Raw genomic sequence first — 23,755 nt, forward strand, 5'->3', positions numbered from 1 at the left:
AGTTTATTTTGAACCTCTCTAGTCTGGGTTATGTAACATAAAAGCCGGTCTACACTAACCGGCTGGTGCCATCACCCAGACTTAACCCCCCGACCGACAACTGAAGGGATCGAATCCCTTTGTGTTAGTGTCCATTAGATAATCGATGGCTGACGTTTGGCTCCTCTGAAATTCCATTATCTGGATGAACCACATCAAAAGCTCAAGACAGACTTCACAGTCTGACCCAGTCTTCAAAATAACGCATTGAAAACAAATTCAAACTTCTTTTTCTGCTGGATCTTTAACCCCACCGCTTCATCCATTTACTGCACAATCGGTGTGACAAAAGCTGTCGTCAAAGCACAACAGCCTGCTGACAGTCGTATTTGTTTGTTATGTTTTCTACAGTCGCAGATGACAAAGCTGGTGTCCGTTCAAAGTCAAAATACACCCTACTGGGTAATTTAACAGTCCTTTCAGAAAATACGTCTATCTCTCGTGCATGTTTAGAGATGCCGTTCATTGTCACGTTTGGAGTTGTGCTTTTAAGCTACTAAAAACTAAATTGAGGTATTTCCTGATGCTTCGTCATCATGTGATGCTAACTGAAGCATCTACGCAATTGCCATGATCAGAGTTTTACTTGTGTCATCTTATGTTCCTGTGCTATCAACAAGTGGTAAAAGAGAGTTAATGAAACACAGGAGGATATTTGTGATTAATCAGCCAACTTCTGGTGGGTTCCTGAGGGGAGAATAACAGACATAGTGCTAGGGATGGGAATTGATAAGATTTTTCCAATTCCGATTCCATTTTCGATTCTGTTTAATGATTCGATTCTTTATCGATTCTCTTATCGATTATCATTTGGATAACAGGAGAACAAACAGGTCGATTAGCATCAACTTTGCCTACAATTTAACACATTCACCTACCGAAAATCAGGGGCATCTACTGTGGCAAATGGGTGCAAGCCTTTCACCACAAACTCTGTCACTGCTCGGTGACATTCATCTATTCTGGCCTGATACTCTTCCCTGCCTGGATGAAAGGAGAAGCTGACTGGAGCTAGCACTGCAGCCTCTGAGCCAGGCAGACTACGTGTCTCCTCATGGTCATCGAAATGTAATGCATGAGAAGGGATTAATTTAACATTAGTAGTTAGTAACAGCAGGTTTTACAATAAGGCAAATGGCGCTAACATAGTTACCTGCAGTATCAATAGCAGAGGACTGGCTAACGTTGTCGCTGCTGTTAGGTTGAGAAGATTCACTCCGGACTAGGAACAGATCAAACACGCAACATTCATTAAAAGTTATTGCATGCTGTGTATGCAAATGCTTTTGCATGTTGCTAGTGTTTCCCCCCTTTATTGAAATGTCCACATTGCAAGTATTGCAAGTCACAAGCGTTTATGCCGCTTTGTCGCCATGTTTTCCTGCCAGGCGCGAATGCGCACGTTGCGTAACTACGCAACGTGCGCATTCGTGCGCATAGTGACATCATTCACGTCCACTGGAATTGATAAGGGAATCGTTTGCAAAAAAGACAAACGATTCCAAGGAATTGAAACACTGGGACCACTGGGTGCCAAAGCATGTTGAACTGGAGCAGCAGTTTCATGAAGACATCTGACAGGTGTTGGGACAAAGAGTCTCATCTCAGCAGCTCTGGAGGGATTGGAAGGTGGTTTTCCCTGTTTGTGTACATGTGAAGAAGCCTCTCAGTGAGGGATAATTCACTGTGGATTCAGGTCACTGGAATCAGCGACACGGGAGCCTATAATAATTAGATTCTGTCAGGCCCCATGGCTGAATGGTGTTTTATCTTTGTGGCTCTCTACAGAGTAGTGACAATGGTTTATCAGCCACAGAGCAACGTCTTTTTTTAAGATTTAAAACAAAACACAGAGTTAAAGCACGCTAGACATTTAAAAACACTCTATTAGCGTTATGAAACCCATCAATACTGCGAGCAGCACCTGGTGAGAGCGGGAGAAAAAAACATAGGCAACAAGTTTTAGGAGGAACGATCATCTGCCCCAACTGGTGGCCAGGCTGTGCTGCTTCTGGATCTGGCAGTTTGCCATTAAACTTGACTACGTTTAACCTGGAAGCCTTGGCACTCAATTATGATGTTTTATCCATATCTGATTTATCCCCAGTGGCTGTTCACATTATTTTTTTAGATGTGACTTACAGGTATAGCAGACTCCGATGTAAACTTGTAAAAGACCAGATTTGATCTGAATTCTAAATAGAAGAAAATGAAGAAACTGAACACAAATATGTGTTGAGGTAAAAGGTCTATGGTGGGGAAAATGGAAATGTGTGTCCACTGACGGATTTCTGCAGGGATTACTGTGCAAGGAGGCATGCACATGGTTCAGAACAGGATGGTGTTGATGAGAATGCAAAGCAGTCAAACAATGTTTCAGGCTTTGTCTGCAGTTGGCTCCATTTTTGCAGTTTCCTGCACTCTTCTTTTTTACTCCTGCCCATGATAATGACAACTATCGACCGTTGGAGATGTCAGAGTCGCATGGAATTCTGATGCGGGCCACTTAGCTGTTCGGGCCATATTAAATAAATAGACAAACCAGATCTGTATCGGATTTAGAATATTGAAATAGCTCAAATCTGATCTGATAAGAAATTAAAATGACTATATCAATCCACGGCAACATTTGGAACATTAAAGGCTGGATGAAATTTGCAGTCTTAAAAGCTCATTACATCCCACACTGTACCACATGGATCTACTTAATCTTGGGTAAGATGTCGTGGACGGTGTGTCTACAGACAATGATGCCGCCTTCTGTTGCAGGCTTAACCCTGATGCAGCAGGAGGGAGACTGTGTCATCAGCATGCAGAGCATTAATTAAACAAAAACTGAAAATGAACCACTCTGTATTTCTTTTTATGTGTGCTGAAATGTTTTGAATTATAATTGGCAAATGACCTGATCCAGGAGTAGAAACAAACTTGTCAGTTCTGTAAAGAGAGTGTGTGGTATACCGTGACTGTGACCCAGGCTGCAAAGCCACAACGCGCAATGCCTTGACAGCGTCGACTTCTGTTACTAAACTGCACCAATTCAAATTCTTTCGCAGAGTCTCATAAAGCTCAGTCTCTTTTACTTTTCGCTCTTATTTATTTACCTATTTTTTAAAAGTATTTGCGCTGGGTCGCATTACTAAGTCATACGGGGCGTCACTCACACTGTACGACCTGACACTTACGTACCGTATGTTAAATAAAGTAATTTTGTTAATTACCTGATTATTGAGACTTTGTGCTATACTGGGTCTTTATCGGAAGATTGCTTGACTCCAGTGGGAGGTGGAGGATATTTGCATTATTAACCTGTGACAGAAAATGGTCAGCAGGTACCATGTGTTCAATTTCCAACTGTTGAGGAATTTATCAAAACCAGTTCAGAAGTCCGCTTGCAGTGTAGTGAGATTTATTCAGTAGCCGGCGGTGGGCATGACCAGCACAGATCACGTCTGAATTGGTGTGCTGACCCAGAGTGGCTCGATGACAAGACTTTTACACAGTAACTTCAAGGCGCAAAAGGCAAGTGACAGACGAAAAGAAATTCACAGTTGGATGTGATCTGTGGCCAAATGTCCCCATCGGGCATTTGGCATGACTGTCACTAAGTTCCAAATCACCCCATGGGGTGCTCTAGTGTTTCAAGTCTGTTTGAGGCAACTTCCAAGGTGTCGTCTTCTGCAGGGGGGGTAGGAAGCTGATATTCAGGTCGACCACGGTGCTGTCACAATGCCTCATCACAACTAACGATGAATAATTGTAAAAAGTGAATATGGTTACTTGAGTTTTATAATTTACCAGATCAAAACTGTCAACAGTGTTAGCTCCGTCATGAGCTCAGTATCCTTCAAGCCCACATAACACACATGAATCAGTAGCTCTCACACCCAAATTCATCCGGTATGACCAGACCCACCACACTCAAGCAGATTACACTCACTAAGGACACTTATTTTCAGTCCTTCCACAGGCACAGGCTGGTGGTTGGCAATGGGAAAACAGAGGAGTGTCTTCCTGGGTCAGGCAGTTGGTCAACTAAAATATATGAGTCTGTAAGGGGGGTCTATGGGAGTGTGAGTTCAGCGTAGTTATTCACTGATACTACCACCTTGGCATGACAGGATGTGAGTATCCATTCAGGATCCATCCACAGGTGTCTGTTGGGGTCTGAGTGATTTATCTGGGTTGACTCGCCATCGACGTATCCAACTCAACTAAAAAACCTGGCCAATTTGGCAGTTCAACGCTCATAACAACATTGGGGAAGCAGGAGAATCCGCGCTTTTGCCACTCAGCAAAAGGTGCTCTCAGGGCTGCGTGTCCCCCGACGTCTAACTATCAGTTACTGCTTAGCTGCTAACGGTGCTTCTACAAGGGCTTCTGGCTAAGGCTCAGCTGCACCAGTGTCAAGCGCTCTGATTGGCTGAAGCACTACCACAGCGCTGTATCATTAACCCTTTGTGGCCTGGGCTAGACTTAAGATTACAGGTATTTTTACGTTTCTCTCGCTACACCCATCTTTCATCTGAGATGAACTGAGGATGAAAATTGGGCACTGGATAGGAGCCTTAAGGGCTTACCTTCAACATTGGACAACAACTTTCATGTCAGAGGAAAAAATACAGCACAACAGATCAAATGAGGTGTATCACATTTAGAAGTTGCAGAGTCACTGATTAGAGAGATACCAGAGAATCCACACTTTAAAGGACTTCAGCCTCTGAATTTGATCAGAACATCTAAGTGTTTTCACATATTAATTTCCTGGCTCTGCTCTGAATAACTAAATGGGTCTGCAACCCTTTAGCATTTCCTCTTAATTTTATTCACTTTGAAAACTAAGTGCATCTACAGATTGCAGTCAGCAAAGGCGCACAGCAGCAATACCTTGAGGGGATGTGAGCTAAAACGGCACAAAACTGGGACATGGCAGTGGGCATATTTAATCTGATCATGAAATGCTGTGATTCAGTTTGGTTTGCTTGCTCACCAGCAGGTCAGTTTGGACTGAGGACACCTCTTTCTGGTTGTTAGTCTGCACACTGAACAACTGCTATAAGTGGGTAAACACATCTAAGTTAATTTTAAACAGACTAACACGAAAGCACCTCAAAACTGGGACAGACGTATCTCAGGGTTTGTGTGGATGTGTTTCCATTCAATGTCTGTCTCTTTTTGTTGAGGACAAATGCAGCACCATCCCCCCCCCCCCCCCCCCCCCCCGAAAGTTTCAACTTGATATCTTAATTGACAGTTGTCTTTTCTTATTGTTTGATAAGAACACTCACATAACCATAACATGTCCACCTGAAGTACAGGAACTTTTCAATCACTTTTTATTAAATCCAAATAGCAGAAGAGAAGTAAAGGAGAAAAATAAAGGCTATTATAATGGAATTGTCTGAGAGTGCCTGTAAGACATTCACATTTCTAAAATGAGGTGAGTCAGAGCTGGACAGACAGGGAGTCAAAAGACAGCCGTTAGACAGCTATGATAATGAAAAGAGAATGGTGAAGAGCAGGAGCGATGATGCTGAGCGGGATGATGGAGAGGAGGAGACGGGAGTGCGGAACTCTGACGGTGACCATGGCGACATTGAGCAAAATGGATGAGTCATTTCCGAAATAATAAAAGCCTGGACCCGGTTGTCCTCACCTGGCTTATCGGAGAAAGACAAAGAAATATGCAGAAAGGAAAGACACGTAAATACCCAGAATGCAATGGCAACGCCAAAGCTGAGCTGATTCCCCATAACCATGAGTCTGATTTTTTAAACAAGCTTAGGACAAACCCCAGAGAAACACCTTCATCCCCAGATCTCTTTTTCTTTGTCATTTTATTTAATTTACAGTCAAATTATTAAAGGCAACAGTCGGTTCCTATTAAAATGTGGCTTTTCGCTGCAACCACGTAAACCCATCACGACTGCTGAGATTTGAAATGGTGGAAAATGTTTAAAATGTTTTGTGTTGGTGCAACTTGACAATGTTTAGACCTTGAATGCAATAGATTTATGAACAGATTTATCCTGCCCTCCTTCTCTGCTGTTTTAGGCCATGTTGCCTTACTTTTAAATTACTTGAATCTATATTGTGTTAACACTCAATTGCTAAATCTTTCTGTGCTTCCTATTCATCATTATTATTTCATTCCCTTTTGCTGTTTTGTCATTTGCTGTGTCCAGCTCCATGGTTAGGAGGTCTGAAATTGCCTTTTAAAATTGGCATCTAATAGAAACTCATTGTATAGAGACGGCTGCACAGGCAGCACGACAGCCTTCAGGGACACGCACTATGTGTACGAAGGACGTGTGAGGATATAAGCACGTGTGCAGATGTGTGCTTCAAAGTCGTGCACCTGCAGTTCAGGCAGCGCGATTGGATCTGGAACATGTCTGATGTTGACTCGACAGCATCCGGCAATGCTCCATTTGTATGACTCATTCCATTCATCACATTGTGTTCATGGTATAATTAGCTTTTTAAAGTCTACTAATGTGCAACAAGTCCATGGAAACCATCACAATAGCTCTAATCTAATCCTGATTTTTAATTATATGCTGCATTTTTTTATAAAAATGCAGTCAACAGTCAAGGACATAAGAAATGTGGGTCCATGCTCCAGAATTACAGCAAGGGAGTTGATTTCTCTTCACAGTAATAATGATTATCAAAACAGTCTTTCTTTATTTCAGATTTGGAGAAAAACACATTTTGAAAATTATTACAAACAAAAAGACAAAATAATTTCTTGTAAAACAAGAAAAGAGCTACTTTCCAAAAACAAAATTTGTCATTGAGGGAGAGTTTGAATCTGTTGCGCTTGTGTCTGACTGATCCGTATCTTTTACCTGCCGGTGAGAGATCACGTTCAGCTTGTGGGATGTGTGAAGGATGTGTTTTACAGCCGCTTCACAGACCGTTTGTGCTTTCTACCAAATACTTGTTTTGACTGACGTTGCAAGTGCGTCTTGAAGTTGACGTGCTGCCATGATTTTAGTTATGACCGCAAACAACCAAAGTCTCTGAAGGAAACGTGTTCACACATACACACAGGCACGCAGGCACACACACTTTAAAGGGATTGTGACATGAAAAACAAATTTTTCTTGATTTTTTGTGTTTTGTTGGGTGTCTTGACATCAATTACACCCAAAAAACAACGAACTTTTAACATTCAGTGTATTGTGTGCTTTCTGGGATTTTCCGCATAACTATGCAAAAACGGCGCATGTGGTTTGCTGGCGGGCCGTTACGTAACGGCCCGCTAAATCACCGCCCCCTCCACCCAGCTCCCTGCCTCCTCTCCTCTCCAGCAACCCATAAAGGCTGATTTATGGTTCTGCGTTACACCGACGCAGAACCTACGGCGTGGGGTACGCGGCGACGCGCACCATACGCTGAACCCTACGGCGTAGGCTCTGCGTCGATTTAACGCGGAACCATAAATGAGGCTTAAGACGGAGCTGTTTAGAGCCTGTTTTGTTCTGATCACCGGAGGAAAACTGCTAAGAAGACCCGCGGCCACTGACTGGACTTAAGATAAGAGGACACTGCTACTTGCATGCCTTTATTTTTATGATTGTTTGCTGTGGACTGTCTGCTTCGCCCTCCTGCTTTTCCGTGCATGCTTCGCTCCCGGCTTAACTCTCCGACGCCGCTGTGAGCGTATGGCTGGAGGAGGAGGAGGTTTGGAGGAGGAGCGGAGCAATGATTGACAGGAAAGGGGGGAAAGGAAGCATTTTTCACGGCGCAAAAAAACACTGTAATAAAAAGCCAGGAAAAGAGTACTAGAGTGAAGTTTTTCTTGTTACACTCTTTTAGACACATTTGAGGGATGTTGGCCAAGACTTTTAATAGTGTTAAAAGCATGTTAAAAATGATGTCACAATACCTTTAATCTCTGCGGGTTTGAGTTACATTTAGCCCAAGGTGACATCATTCCTTTTTTTATTTCTTCCAAGTCTATAGGAACGACACTTATCTGCTCTCAAATGACTAAAGATCCTCTATCATTTGAAGACTGAAGTACAGAATTATTCAATTTATTATTAAATCATTATTTAAATTACTTCTACGGTAAAGAGTAAAAGCAAAACATCCAAAAATATCACAATACGTAAAGCCCAACTCAAAATCTTTACTTTAAGTTTGTAATAATTAAACATTAACCTCAGAGTGACAATTGTTATCCACAGTTAAAGTATCTTTTGTGCTGTTAAATCACCACACGCATGATTTGAAATGTACATCTTTAAAATGTTTGCTTTTTATTTAAAGGGAAATTGAGACTGCTTACAGATTTAGTCACAATTCTAGGATTTCCCAGAGTATTTTCTTGGTAAAAGTAATAATATTAAACCACAGCTCCATAAAAATTGTGTGAAATCCTTATTCATCTTAAATATAGTTTATTTCACTCATGTTCATTTTTAGTACAGTAGTACTTGTAAAAGGTCTTGCACAAGTCATCCAGGAGTCCAAACAAGGCAAGGCAAGTTTATTTGTACAGCACAATTCAACAACAAGGTGATTCATAGTGCTTTACAGGGACATTAAAATATCCCATAGTAGAAATAAAATGCATGATTTAAAATGTAAACAAAATAAATAAATAAATAAAACCATAGATAAAATCAGTTAAAATATGATTGATTTTTAAAACTCAAGTTTAAAAGTAACAGTGCAGATTTAGAGCTTTCCTCAAAAGCAGTTGAGAACAGGTGAGTCTTCAACCTGGATTTAAATAACCAAGTATTTCATCTGATCTGAGGCTTTCTGGGAGTTTGTGGGGCATAGAGGCTGAATGTCTCCATGTCTGGTTCTGACTCTGGGAACTGATAAAAAACCACATCCAGATGACCTGAGGGGTCTGGAAGATTCATAATGGGTCAGGAAGTCTAACTAACTGGCTCTGCCAACTACGCTGACTTTGTTAATGCCTTAATGTTTTTTTTCCAGCTTAGGTCTGAGTTCATCACTACGCCCAAATTTCTGTCTTGGTTGGCGGTTTTTAGGTGTATAGATTGAAGCTGTGGTGACCTGTAATCGTTTCTCTTTGGCTTCAAAGACAATTACCTCAGTTTGAGCTTTTGTGTAGCTGGACAAAGTTGTGGCAAATCCAGTCATTAATCCCCTCAGTGCATTGTTTACAGTTAAAACTAAACATAACAGTAGAGGCTATGGACTTCCTTCTACAGTTTCAGCAACAGAAAACTGAGAAAAATGAGGTCACGACTGGGTTAGCCTTGGTTCCACCAGCTTCAAAGCACATTCTTATTTAGAATTCTTGGTCTGCAAGAAAAAAAAAAAAAAACCCAACAAAACAAAAAAAAACGCTTTAAGGCAAATTGGCTTCTTGAAGCTCTTCATTTTAGAGTTGAACAAAAAAAAACTTTTGACAACAAACATTGCTTCGTGTGTTTGGAAAATCCTCACTTCTAAATCCTGAGAGTATAAAAAAATGCTGTTTTCAGCCTGCAGCTCTTACAGGAATCAGTCAAATTACTGTTTGTAGCAGAAAATGTGTTGAAATGATGTGATTATGATTATGACAACAATGAAAAGCATGGCACTCAGCTGGTGGGTGGGTCCGGGTTGATATGGAAGTGCACATGTGAAACTATGTCTACCTCTATCCTGGCCCTTAAAAACAATAATGTTGAAACATTTCCTTCAATCACAACAGGTGGAACTGCCTGTAAGAGTCCCAGCTGTGACGGACCCCCACGGTGCAGGTCCCACGACAAATCCACCCACAGAGGAACCTCCTGAGAATTGCTCTCCTCATGAAGCTCATTGTCAACTGTGAAAAATAATCGGTACAAATCAAAAAAATAACTGAAGTAGCATTTGACAACCAATTAGGCCAGTTGAGCATTTCAGGAGGGCAGCGCACTCTCAGATGTAAAGATGAGCAGGGGTCCAACAATCTGTGACTGACATACAAATTAAGGAACAATTTTAGGAAAACTTTTCATCAATGTAAAACTGCAAAGACTCTGGCGATCCCACCATCTGCAGTGGATAATATTATCAGAATCAGGAACAATCTCTGTGTTCTTGGGACAAGATCAGAGGTCAAAACTGGATGTTCATGCTCTCCGGGTCCTTAGGCAGCACTGGATCACAAACAGCCTTGATTCTCTACTGGAAATCACTGCATTCAGAAACCCTTCATGAGATCAGTGTCTGTGCACAAATGCAGCGTATGGCTCCACATGCAAAGAACAACTCACATGTTTAGAAAAGCTGCTGTTTTCTCTGGACTAAAACTCATTTAAAATGGTCTGAGACTAAATGGAAACCTGTTCTGGGTCCAGATGAAACCATGGAAAGTGAGCTAATATTTTTCATAAAATGGCAAAATGTCTCAGTTTCAACATGTGATATGTTATTTATTTTTTATTTGAACTAAAACAAGGGTTTATGAGATTTGCAGATCATTGCATTCCGTGTTTATCTGCATTTATTTCAGCATCCTAACTGTTTGGGACTACATCAGCATCACTAATCTGCTGTGAAATTTAATCTCCAGCACAGAGGGCCGTTCCTTTTGTTGTCATTCCAGTTTCCTTCCATCTTTTCCACATTTGTCATATTTCTGAAATTATTTCCGATAGTTATTCCATGTTCACCTCCTTGACAGGTGCTGAGATAAACCCTCAAATGCAACTGGATGCAGACATCAGTCTTCATTCAGTTAAAATGACTCTAACTGACACCATGTTTTACTCTCCGTCCTGTCACCTCTGCAGACTACCGGTGGCCCCTGCCCTACGACCTCTGCCCCATCTGGATCTACCTGGACGTCCTGTTCTCCACAGCATCCATCATGCATCTCTGTGCCATCTCTCTGGATCGATACATTGCCATACGGAACCCGATCCACCACAGCCGCTTCAACTCCCATACCAAGGCTCGCGTCAAGATCATGGCAGTGTGGACAATTTCAGTGGGTACGTTCACAGGAATCATCAAAATGTCAAATTGATGACACACTATGAGTCTGAGGGGTGCGATAGAGCTTTTTTACTCCACATGCAGTCAAAGGTGTAATCATTAGAGGGTGCTTTTCTTTTTCTACAGACTGTTTTAAGGAGATAGAGAGCTCATATCACTCCGCTGCTAATCTCTCTGCACTGGCTTCCAGTTGCTGCGCACATCAAGTTCAAAGCTCTGCTTCTGTTTTACCAAACAATTACCCAAACGGCTCCTGCCTACCTTTGCTCCTTCATCCAGAGCTACACTCCCTCTCCACGGCTCCGCTAAGCTAAGAGCTTTGGCTAAGCCAATGAAAGAAGCCTGGTGCTTCCTCCACAACGTGACATGAAATCAGTAACTAGACTCTTCTGCTCCATTGTTCCCCGATGGTGGAACGACCTACCAAACTCTGTCTGATCTGCAGGGTCTGTACCTACTTTTAAGAGCAAGCTAAAGACTCAGCTCTTTAGCTTGATCTTAAAGCTAAAGAGCTGACAGATTGGGTCAATTTTTATTACTTTATCTTCACAGATAGATGTTACTGCAGCAGCATATTTGCTTTAAAGTATATTGTTTCATGGCGTTCACAAGATGGATCATTAAAGAAATGAATGACAAACACAAAGCTTATGCATTTATATGCAGTTCCAGTTTCACAAGGGTCAAAGTTTAAAGTTTAAAGATTAAAATCTCTTTTTCAAGAGCGACCTGGCCAAGAAGGCAGCGGTTAGTTAAAACAACATCAGACAAAAACAAAGCAACAAATAATCAACACTGACAGAATAAATCAGTTTAAACAGTTACATCCATCCAGGGACCTCTTTTCCCTGTCCTGCAAATCTGAATTCCCCCAGAGTAATGAGTTTGGTTAATTGTATGTCCATTCCAGGAGGATGGAGCAGCATTTTAGCTTTAGCTGCTTTTATAAACACACAGTTTCCTGGGTGAAGTTTCTTACTTGTCAAAATGCTTTTAAAAGCTAATGGATGCTCTGAAAACCAGGGGTTTGGTCCGAATGAGACTTTTCCAGCTGAAAATAATCCATATTTTCTGAAAAAAAAGCTGCAAGTTAAAATATTGATGTGGGATTGGTGTTACACTTCATCATCCACTTAGAAATAAAAAATACTCATGTCTGTAAATTATTTACATAACTTTAAATTTTAAGGGTATTTATTACTGCTTTTTTCATTTATTTGCTATTCTTAAATGTGATTTGTTGTTTCAATTCAATTCAATTTTATTTATATAGCGTCTAATACAACAGATGTTGTCTCTAGACGCATTCCAGAGATCCAGAACATGAACATAAACATAAACATAAAACCCCGAGCAATTATTACATAAAAAATGGCAGGTAAAAACTCCCATAGTGGGAGAAAAGCCTTAAGCCAAACAGTGGCAAGAAAAACTCCCCTTTTTCTTGCCACTCCCGAGGCTCCGGCCTGCAAACATGCACAAAAGAGAAAAAAGGGGGGCCGGCACAAGAAACTACAGGTACGATGGACAAAAATGATAGCTATGAGATATTTATAATAAATAAAAATGGTAAATGGTTGTCTGGTAAGTTTAGAGACAGTTTAATAATATGTTATGCTGCTATCAGGAAAAAAATAAATCCTGTTGAGCTGAGCCATAATACTCCACTGAACAACATTCATGGTCGGTCTTAACTCATTAGCACCTCATTGAATAACTCTGCAGGAGCTATTTGTGGGGGATCAAACTTCCTTCAGGTCCAAAATAGTTTGTAAACCCAAACACAAATGGACACAAAGGTAATAAGAGGTTATTCAAACTGCTGAGAACCCGAACAGAGCAACACTGCCGACACTGGCAGCAGCACGCTGATCTGACGTCACAGACCAACAGGGAGGCGACTGCAGATGATAGATACTGTAAGTTCTGGAAGAAAAACTGGGAAATTGAAGAGAGAGGGAGTAAAAAAGGAAGGCAGGAGAAGGTGAGGCTTCATAAGAGACAGGTGGTGTGGTAGTAAAACTCATACCGGATTCATTAAAAAAGCCCTAAACCTGTACAGAATACAGTATATTTGCAATACAGTGACCACAAAACTCTAAATATTGTTGTGCAGATCTGCAAGAGTGACTTAATTTTCCCTTTTTTTTGTTGGTTGTTGGTTCTACTCATGAGATTGTTACTTGTTTCAGACAAACAGGTTTCATGTCATCATGTCATGTCATCTTGGACTGTAACATTTTTGGAGATTTGTATGATTTCTGATCTTGTTATTGTTCAGTGTGAAACTGATGTGGATCAAATTACAGAATCAAACACGGTCTGGACTGAGACTGCACTGACATTCTTGTTCTTATGAGACAGTTCTTCAGCTACAGTTTAGGTATTCGCAACCTATTGCTGAGATACTAAAAAGCTAAATCTATCGTGCAAGTGTGACAATGGTCCACTCTTCCTTAGAGACACACGTAACCTTTATGACTATAATTTTTATAGAAGGCGGAGACAATCAGGTCTCCATAACTGGTGTTTGCCAGATGAGCACCTCTGCAGCTGTTCATGTCATGAGCAGGAAATGTAATGATCAGGCGGCAGTCGAGGGCCTGCAGCAACATATTGATGGCGGTGGTGGGCGGGCCAACTGGAGTCATTACTTAGACTCGCTGGAGAAAAGCAGAGGAAAACATAAGAGCTGCATGATGATTTCTATTGGTGGTTTGATGTTTAGTCCTGAAGAAGCTTCCTCCACTGTTGAGAAGGACGACAATGTATACATTTACAAAACAAACATCTTGTCTTCACTGCTGTGCTGAAGTGTTGGTGCAATTTTTAGTCAGACAACAGCACCTCTGTACCCCGGTTCACCCAGATTCAGACATTTTTGGCTGTTTTAACATTATCCTGTAGAAGGACCCATCACCTGCAACTGAGACCAAGCTTTCCAACACTGGGCAGCATGTTTTGCACCAGAGCACCTTAGTGCTCTAAAGTTTTCATTGCACCTGTATGGACTGAAGATATTCTGGGCCAAAAGACTTCAAACTCACAGAATAAGTGCAATCATGTCCACAAGAGGACCCAATTGGCCAAGTGCACGATCGCTAACTTAGCTGAGGCTTCTACCACATCATGATGTAAAGAAACTAAAGATCACATGACTTTAAAACCCCCACTGTGCTGTTGTCTGCACATGTGGTTCAACATTCAGCTGACGATTAGTTTGATTTAAATAGCTGTTTCTCAAAAATGTCACATTAGCCACTGGAGGTATCTTTTTCTTAATGCTTGCTTAAACCTGATGCAAATATGTTTTCACAAGAGTCTGTAGTTGCTTTAATGCAACGAGACGTGTACCTCAAATGTGAAATTACTAATAGCGTCAAAGCAATACAGTTAGTTCATATAGGCTGTACTTCAAAGCCTACATTTCAAAGTCAATGCACACTTACAGTAAGAACCCTGTTAGCATCTGATTTGGAGTTTCTGTGGTGTAAGTTGGTTAGAGGGCCACTTCCACGTTTTAAGTTATGAATCAAAAACTTCATCTTCCAGATGCCAAAACAGTTTAACTGCAAATCAGCTGAATTATGCTTTTTGTGTCACTGCAGTCATTTTGAACTTTGCATGCACCTGAAGGTTAAACTTGAAAAGTTGTGGTTTAGGAAACACTGTACTATAACAGAGTTCAGTTAGTAATGACATAATTAGCCCAAAATGCCCACAAAAACAAAGTAATAATAATAATGGCTTGGATTTATATAGCGCCCTTCAAGGCACCCAGAGCGCTTTACAGAGATCATTATTCATTCATACACATTCTCACCGGTGGTGGTAGCTACGTTTTGTAGCCACAGCTGCCCTGCAGACTGACAGAAGTGTGGCTGCCATATCGCGCCAAACTGCCCCTCCGACCAACATCAAACATTCATACACATTCACATGGGGCAAGGTGGGTAAGGTGTCTTGCCCAAGGACAATACGACAGCAACTGGAACGGAGCGGGATTCGAACCTTCCCATCATTGGACGACCCGCTCTACCACCTGAGCCACTGCCACCTAAGTCAGGTTTTAAAGCAGCCGGCAGACACAAGCGCAGACGTGACTAAAGTATGCTTTAATAACAATGATGCTGACACTCACAAGAAATGTTGACTAAACGTTTTGGGGCCGCTCGGTGGTGCAGTGGGTTAAGCAAGCGGCTCATATACTGAGGCTACAGTCCTCCTGCAGCGGTCGCAGGTTTGAATCCCGGCCTGCGCACCTTTGCTGCATGTCATCTCCATTCTCTCTCTTTATCACCTTCCTGTTTGCAACTTGAATAAAGGGACTAGAGCCACAAAAGAATCTTTAAAAAGAAATGTTGACTAAACAACGAGCTGGGTTTGTGCAGAGTATTAGATGGTATGAGACCAGGTGAAATGGATGAGGGTGATCAGGGAACAGGTCCAGTCCATGATGACAGGAACCAAGGAATGCTGGGAGCTGTAGTGTCAGGGCCGGTGATCAGAAGGCTGGCGATGCTGACCGAGGTAACGTGGGAGGAGCGAGCATGACAGTATCATTATGAAGGGAAATACGGAGAGAAAACAACAAGTAAATGTAACAATCAAAACAGAAACACAAATTGACTGCAGAGACAAAGCAACTGAAAAACCAAAGAAAACTAATATTAAATGATGCAAATTGCTAAAAAGGCAAATGTTTAAAAATGCACAAGCTTTTGGAATTAATTTGAGAGTTTATGAAATATAAAAAGTCTGAACTTGTAGGCAGATCTCGAATCCGTTGCGAGCACACAAATCTGCTCTTGTCACTCGCCAGTGTCTACTGGGGTGAGAGCAGAGCTGGTGGTGGGCGGGGGTTTGTGGCACAGGCGTAAATATCGGCGGTGCAACCGGTGCAGCTGCACCGGGGCCAAGACCCCGTCAGGGGCCCATGAAGGAGGGAGAGAGAAAAAAAAGGTTTCTTTGAATGTAATAGTCTGATCGCCTTAATACACTACCTGTCACACATGTTAAGTGATGACGCGATGACGTGAGTTTTCAGCAAGATTAAAAAAGGAAACAAAACATAATAGATGACAAAAATAGCGTAGCATTATGTTTAGCAAACACAAACAAAAAAGCAATACAAAAAAGAAAAAAAGAGCCAGGATGATGGTAAAGCAAAAATTAGCTAAATTAGATGTTTTTTACTGTAACCAAGGAAAGATCCAGCGTCCCGCCGGAGGATAGCTTAGCAGCTCCCTCCTTAAATGAAACGGCACTGACACCGACCACCGGGGGGCAGTCACAACGTTAGCCTACATGGAGACAATAGCAGTCTCTATAGTGGCTGTGCATGTGTGTGTGTGAATGTGTGTGTGCATGTGTGTGTGAATGTGTGTGTGCATGTGTGTGTGAATGTGTGTGTGCATGTGTGTGTGAATGTGTGTGTGAATGTGTGTGTGCATGTGTGTGTGTGGATGCGGTGTGTGCTTTTGTTTAGGGCAAGGGCACAAAAAAATATTTGCACCAGGGCCTATCACCATGATGTTATCCCACTGGTTTGTTTTGGTGGGCGGGTTCGGCTGAGGGTAACAACTGAAGCACTCTCGCTTCTTCTTCATGCCAGTCCTCTTTTTCCGCATCTGCTGAAGAGGCTTAGAGAATCCTCCCTTTTGGAGGATTAGAGACACAGCAAAAGAGAAAAGGTTGAGGGTTTTCTATTTTTCCAGAATCCTTTTTTCTTTGAATTTCAATTTAAAAACTGACTGCAAAATTGAAGCCAATTCAATTTTATTTATATAGCGTCTAATACAACAGATGTTGTCTCTAGACGCTTTCCAGAGATCAAGCCACCCATGATGCTGATTACAGGACAAGCTTCAGTTTAAGGTGTCACTATGGTCAAATAATGTTCTTTCTTTTGTCAGGCTGCCAACCACATCTTGCAGCCCAGTTTCAGTAGTATGTTTGTTTAAACGGATTTGTTAAACCACAATTCAGAAGCAATGTCTCCTTATGATTAGTCAGATTTTTTACAATAATATTTTTACTTTGGTCAGTTATTTCAGTGATCACTCTGGATATTTTTTTTCTGTAATGGAATACCAACAAATGAAGTTGGAAGTTTCTGATTTCTGGCATATCTTTTCAAGAAGTTTTTTTTCTTCAAGTCACTAGTTTCCACAAATAGCTCTGGAATACTAAATTAGAATAATTTTTGGTCTAGCGGAGGCAAGAAAAAAAAACGAATGGTGCAACTCACTCTGAGCTACACTGCAGCAGCTATCTCAAAGGTAATGGGGGAAAAAAGTCCCAGTAACTAAAAAAAAGTTTCAGTAACAAAAAAAAGTCTTGTCAATGATTAAAATTGTGTCAGTAAATTGCATTCTGCTATAACGGCAAACCTTTCCCTCCCCATCTTCCATCAACCTGAAACTCTCACTGACTCACTGCGTCTGTTCTCCGGTAACTGAGGTGCAGGTATGAGTAGAAAAGACTGTACAGACGGATAAAGGTGTTATACAACAACAACTTTTGCAATCAGCAGCAACTCATGATGGACCAGAGCCCAAACATCCAACGTCCATAAAGAAGCCAACGTGAAAGTAATACAAATTGGATATTTTGCAGCAGTAATAAATACATTTATAGCCTGGTTCGAAAAATGATTTTGGCCTTCATAGCTAGATTTACACATTCCATGACCACCATAAAAGGGGTGAATTTCTTTGTACTGTGTCAGCTGAATTTATATAAAGCAATAATTTCATAACACGAAAGAGCATTTGAGATGGAATATTCTGCCGAGAATGTTCTCCTGCTTCACAGCTCCTCCGCCGTGGATCGTATGAAGGAGCTGGTATTATTTTGCTGGTATTATTTTAGGTTCTGCTTTCAAATGCAGTTGCAGTTTGCAATTTGCCTTTGCATGACTGGCTGTTTAAAACATGTATATGACTGCAGATTTATCAGATTAAGCCAACCATACGTGCCAGATGTCCAGAGGTGTCAAAAGTATTCACATTCATTACTCAGGTAAAAGTATAGTTTAAAAATACTCCTGTAGAAGTTGAAGTATCAACTCAAGTTTTTTACTCAAGTAAAAGTATAAAAGTACTGGTTTCAAAACTACTTAAAGTATAAAAGTAAAAGTAATGTAAGGGGGAAAAAGCCATTAAGGACAAAAGCCATTGAAAATGAATGCATCTTAGTATAATGCAAATATATTAAAGAACCATATATGTGTACTATTGAGCATTAACATGTGTTTCAGAGAGCAGGACATATGATGACTAGTTGCCTATAAGTATTGTAATGGTGCAAAAAGTCAAACTTCAGAGGCATGTTATCATTTATCCTAACCTTTATTGGAATGTACATCCAAGTTTAGTTGCAGGAATCTGAGGCAACGGATGTAAGAACAAAACTGGACAAGAACATCATTCATTGTGCCACAACCACAACAAAATTCACTCTATCCGGATGGCGCAATTTAACTGGATAGTTTTTTTTTTTAAAGGCCGAAATGAAATAGAGTAACAAGGCTGTTTTTAAAATGTAAGGAGTAAAAAGTACAGATAATTGCATGAAAATGTAAGGAGTAAAAGTAAAAAGTCGTCTGAAAAATAATTACTCCAGTGATGTATAGATAACCAAAATTTAATAAGGTAACGAAGTAATTGTACTTCGTTACTTGACACCTCTGCAGATGTCTGCCCTGAACAGCCCTGGCTCTTAAAGTGTATGGTGGTGATTGGGGGGTGGCTGAAGATGCAAAGACATGAACAGCCAGCCCATTCGCATTCTCAGTGTATCACACATTGATCCCTATAGTGCAAAGATCATTAAGCTTGTTTTCAATGCCCAGGGTGCTTCATCCTCCTCTGCAGTGGGATTATGACAAATGCCCTTAAATCTGTTAAAATGGCAGGTTGATTACTACCTCAGTACAATGAAATGATTCTGCATAAGTGAAATAGTGGCTCCTTCTATTGCTCACAGTTGAAGGGGTGGTCATGGGGGATAAAGGCTCTTGAAGTTATATAAGGAGACCAGCGCAGTTGTCAAATCAAGTTTGCAAGAGTGATGTGCAAAAGCAAAGCTTTGTCTTCCCTTGGAAGTCTTGGAAAAACATAGTCATGTTTTTTATCACCTCTGAGCTAGAATACTGAAATGAGCCCTTTTTAATAAATCAGTCTGCAGTGTTAAAAAATTCCTAACACAGCATCCTGTCTTTTAACTGGATCGATTTTGAAAAATGAAGGGCAGAAAGAGACAACTGAGAAAGTGATAAGATTAAAGAAGCACACGCTACAGTACAGTCTGACTCAAGGTTACCTACCAATGCTTTTTGTGACATCATTAACTCAGTAGTTTCTAGTCCCTCTCTCTCTCTCTTTCTCTCTCTCTCTCTCTCTCTCTCTCTCTCTCTCTCTCTCTCTCTCTCTCTCCCTCTCTCACATCACCTAGCAAACAGATTCATCTGCACTGAGAAAACAAGTTCAATATATCCGTGTAATTTTTCCATCATGACAGCCGGGTGCAAAGACGGCTTTTTTGCACCCGGACACACCGAACAGTGTTTTCTGTCTTGATTAAACTGATAAGGTCCCCCAATTTTTGAAAGTTTTTGACACTTCTTTGAGCATGTGTTTTGAGGCGTTCTGCCCTCTGTTCAGGCTAACTCCCAGAACAGAAATGCATCATGTAGATGTAAATGCATGATGCATGATACTTCTACTGAACAAAGCGTTGGGGCTAGGAATTTTGAATTGCAAATACACACACTGGAGCATTCAGCCAGACTACAGGACCACGTCCTGAACAGAGTAAGAATCTCACAGTGGCATTTCCATGGACACAAGATGTTAAAACATCCCTAACCCTCTAAAAGGAGCAAAAGTCTTCTTTTTGTATATTACATTTGGTTTGGGGTGGTGTGGGCCGTTTCCTCTGACGCCTCGGTCAGCTCACTCTCATAAGCCAACCTGGGTATTCGGTTAGAAGCAAGCTGAGAAAGGAGGAGCAGTAAAGCAACCATACTAGATACACTGGTCTTGCAACTGACTGCCTGATATAAGAAAGAATCAGATTTGGTGGTGTTGTAGTAACAGTCAACACTAAGAAGAAACTTGTCATGCACAATGTTTGTTTCTGCAGCCTGAGACACGTCCCAGTATTCCAGCGCTGTCTGTGCAAAACTGACATCAGAAGTTTTCTTCCCTCCTGAGTCATGACCGTAAACATTTTCTCCCTTGCTGAATTTTTTCAGATCCCAGCTACTACAGAGTGGTTCGTAGTCACGCTTTGTTTGTTCATCGCTCTGTATTCTGATGACACAGCATACATGCTGCTGCATCAGGGTCGTAGCCTAGGATACAACGGGGCATCACCGTACAGTCCATACACACCTGGGGCCTCATGTACAAAGAGTGCGGCGCACAAAAAACGTGCATATGCCACTTTCTATGCTCATGGTCGGATGTTCAAAAAGTGACACAGGAAAGTCAAACCAGAACTGAAACACAAAGACAGAGGCTGCGTCCGAAATTCCATACTTACACCCTAATGAGTAGCAAAAACAGTATGTGAGATTTTTTAGTGTTTGGTTGCTAAGTGATACAAAGATACGTATATATTTCATATTTATAATATTAAGTATAATAATATTATTATATAATATTAATATTATAATATTGGTATATAATAATATTATATAATGTCATCTTGTTTGGGCCAGAATAAACAGGAAAGAGCGGAGCGGCGCTGCTACTGCTGCTGTGACAGGAGTTGTTACCATGGTAACAACTCCCCCTCCTAACGACAGGAAGTGTCGTGTGCGCTCTGAGTCTAGTACATGGATCTATAATATTAACTGGATACAGTGCCCAAAATGGCCGCCCATTCATTTCAATGCATTCTGCTCAGCCAGAGCATGTGCCGAAAAAATCTCGGACTTCCTGGTTTACTTCCGTGTACACGGGCCCATAGAGCATGCGCAGTTGAGTCACCTCCCATGATGCTCTGGGGCCTCCCATCATGCCCCGGGGCAACATCAATGGCACCGACACGGCCTCACGTCACGCCCAGAAAGAGACTTTTCTTTGACTTTTCTGGCCGTTATAAAACATTTTTGAAGGATATAAAGTCCATGACTTAAAAATATAGAATACAAAGATTAGTAATATCCAGTGATCACAGCTGGAGCTGTCCTGTGAACAGTTTTAGAGGCTTCTCTTTTACTATTGCAGTCTATGGGAAAAAAGCTTTCTGGGCCCCATGGGATTTTTTGTTGCAGTACCGCGGCTGGCCACTGGAAAAAATCGGCACACCTTCTGAGCGCGAGACTGGGGGACTGGTCCATCCATGGGCTGGTCTAGTACCCCTCGCTGCAGCACCGCGGAAGGGGGCGGGGCGTCGGACATCACAGGGGCGGGGCGTGATATCAAAATGACACAGCACCATCTGGTGGCCATTTCCAAGAATTACAAATGCAAATTTATATTCAAAGTCATCATTTATATACAGATGAATCTCCGAAAATAAGAATACCGTGCAAAAGTTAATTTGTTTCAGTAATTAAACTCAAAAGGTGACACTAATATATATACTCATAATATGCAAAGATAGATATTATATAAGATTATAAAACATACTTGTGTAATATAATTATTATGTTTAATATTACATAATTATAATAAAAATATATAGATTGTCATTGGGTATTGAGTGTGATGAGTAGGCTAGCACCAAAAATCATTGGTAGTAATAATTCCATATATACAAATTACATTTTTTCAACAAACAAAAGAGGGACAAGGACAACAAAAGCAGGTGTTTTGTGTTAATGTGTTTATTCATTCAGCGAGTCAGCAGTGAGGAGATGCTGCCCAGAGAGATGACTCCATTTATACCAGTGGCTCACAGTGAATTCAGTAGCAGGACTTCAGTTCAGTTGCAACTTTTCCGCCCAAAAGCTCCCCACACACTTTCCACAGAGTTTTTAAAATGTTTTAACATTTAAAAAACAATCCAAAACAAAAGCAGGGAGGTGGATAGGGTCCTCGCTGCAGCACTAGGGGAGGTTGGAGTCAAAACTAAAACTTGCCTCCATTTGCCATTATCGCTGCCGTATTGCTGGTTTATCCCTTCTTGTCTGTCTTCCTCGTTGTGCATATAATATTAGTATCTCACTCTGTAAAACTCTCTCTATATATCTCACTGTTGGCGGGAGCGCTGACAATCGTCAATATGGCGCTGACATGTTTAGAGAAGTGAAGTTAACATAAGCCCCGCCCCTGTGATGTCCGACGCCCCGCCCCCTTCCGCGGTGCTGCAGCGAGGACCTTCTCCTCTGAGTAGTACGTCCGAATTAATGCACACTACTGATATTTATTCAAAAGTTTGCCGAACTAAAGTATACTTTTTGAGTATATACTGTTTAGTATGGCATTCCGGACGCACCGATGGGCTTCAAAATAAAACAGGAACTATCAAAACCATAACTCTATCCTTCTTAAAATTTTGTAATTAAAACAACCTTTTCTTTGTTAATTGTGTTTTCCCCCCAAACTTTATTGACTGAAGCCCCTTATTAATTTGAAGTGAGCCATCAGCCTCTCCTAATTGCTGCGATCTCCCTGCCAGCCCTGAGATCTGTATTTGCTTCCTGTTGCCTCCGCTTCATTAGCGCTATGATTCCACACTGTTGCAGTTGCTGATGAGTGGGTTGCGCCGCGGTTGCTGACAGCTAATTTAGCCAACCAAAGTTGGGATTTAGTCATTACTTACAGTATTATCCCAATGAATTTGTGCAAATGCCGTCATTTCTTAGAGTTCCTTTATTTTCAGTAGAGCTTCACTGTTTTGACCTGTGTTGTCCAGCTTCATTGTAGCAATTTACTCAGAATTTGAAATGTGGGACCAGTGCATACATAAATACCAACTTATTTAACACAGCTGCAGTAAATCTGTAATTAGTTTTATTTGCTCTACTCATGCAGCAGTGTGCTGTGGAAGGACTTGCCTCTAAGTGGTTATATGCTCTGGAAAACTGTGCAATAATAAATCAACACTCGTTTCATCAGCTGTTTCTGCAAGTGGTTGTACAGGAAGAAACCCATGTAGCAGGACTTTGCAGCACATCTGTCAATTAGTTTGTAGCGTATTGATCAATATGGTTTTTTCACCCTAACTCCGTCCACTCATGTTCCCTTTCAACATGTATGGCATGTGATGAGGTACCCATCATTTCATGTCCCATTTAATCTGCATGCTGCCTGTCCCCCTTTGTATGATGGAGTGAACAATTAAAGTCCCACCAAGAATTTCTTTAGAAAACGAGTTGTTTCATTTGTATTATTCATCCTGTGGACTTTCCATACCTTTCAGTAAGCCCGTTTCAGTAGACCACACCCCTCCTGGTAAGCAGAGCTGGTCAGTTTTGTCACAAATTCTTTGCATATTGTTGAAAAATTGTTATAATCAAAACAATCAAAATAATTTCACTGCTAGACGACTTTATGCTCAACAATAAACGACTAATTGGTTAAAATAAAAATGGCAAAATGTCTTTGCTGCAAAGGATCGATGCTTCCCAAGTGGAGCTATGCTGAAGTCACAGTTAGACGTCTGAGCGTATCGTTTATCAAAGGCTCTGCTGAGATAGGCATCGGTCTTCCCTTAGGAGCTCTTTTTGTTCCAGAGTGACATCTTCTTTGATTTAATGAGCTTTTATGTTCTTGTTTCCTCTCTGTAGACTAATCCT

At 41.2% G+C, this 23,755-nt stretch overlaps 1 protein-coding gene across 1 annotated transcript in view; it reads left to right on the forward strand.

Annotated features, from left to right (window-relative positions):
- htr2aa (5-hydroxytryptamine (serotonin) receptor 2A, genome duplicate a) overlaps positions 1–23,755 on the forward strand; it is a 63,286-nt gene that overhangs the window by 34,541 nt on the left and 4,990 nt on the right. The window contains exon 2 of the mRNA XM_061722863.1: positions 10,797–10,997. Coding sequence (XP_061578847.1) covers positions 10,797–10,997 — 201 coding nt within the window. The remainder of the gene's footprint in view (positions 1–10,796; positions 10,998–23,755) is intronic.

The sequence above is a fragment of the Cololabis saira genome, chromosome 6 (assembly GCF_033807715.1).
Source record: "Cololabis saira isolate AMF1-May2022 chromosome 6, fColSai1.1, whole genome shotgun sequence".
NCBI lineage: Eukaryota > Metazoa > Chordata > Actinopteri > Beloniformes > Belonidae > Cololabis > Cololabis saira.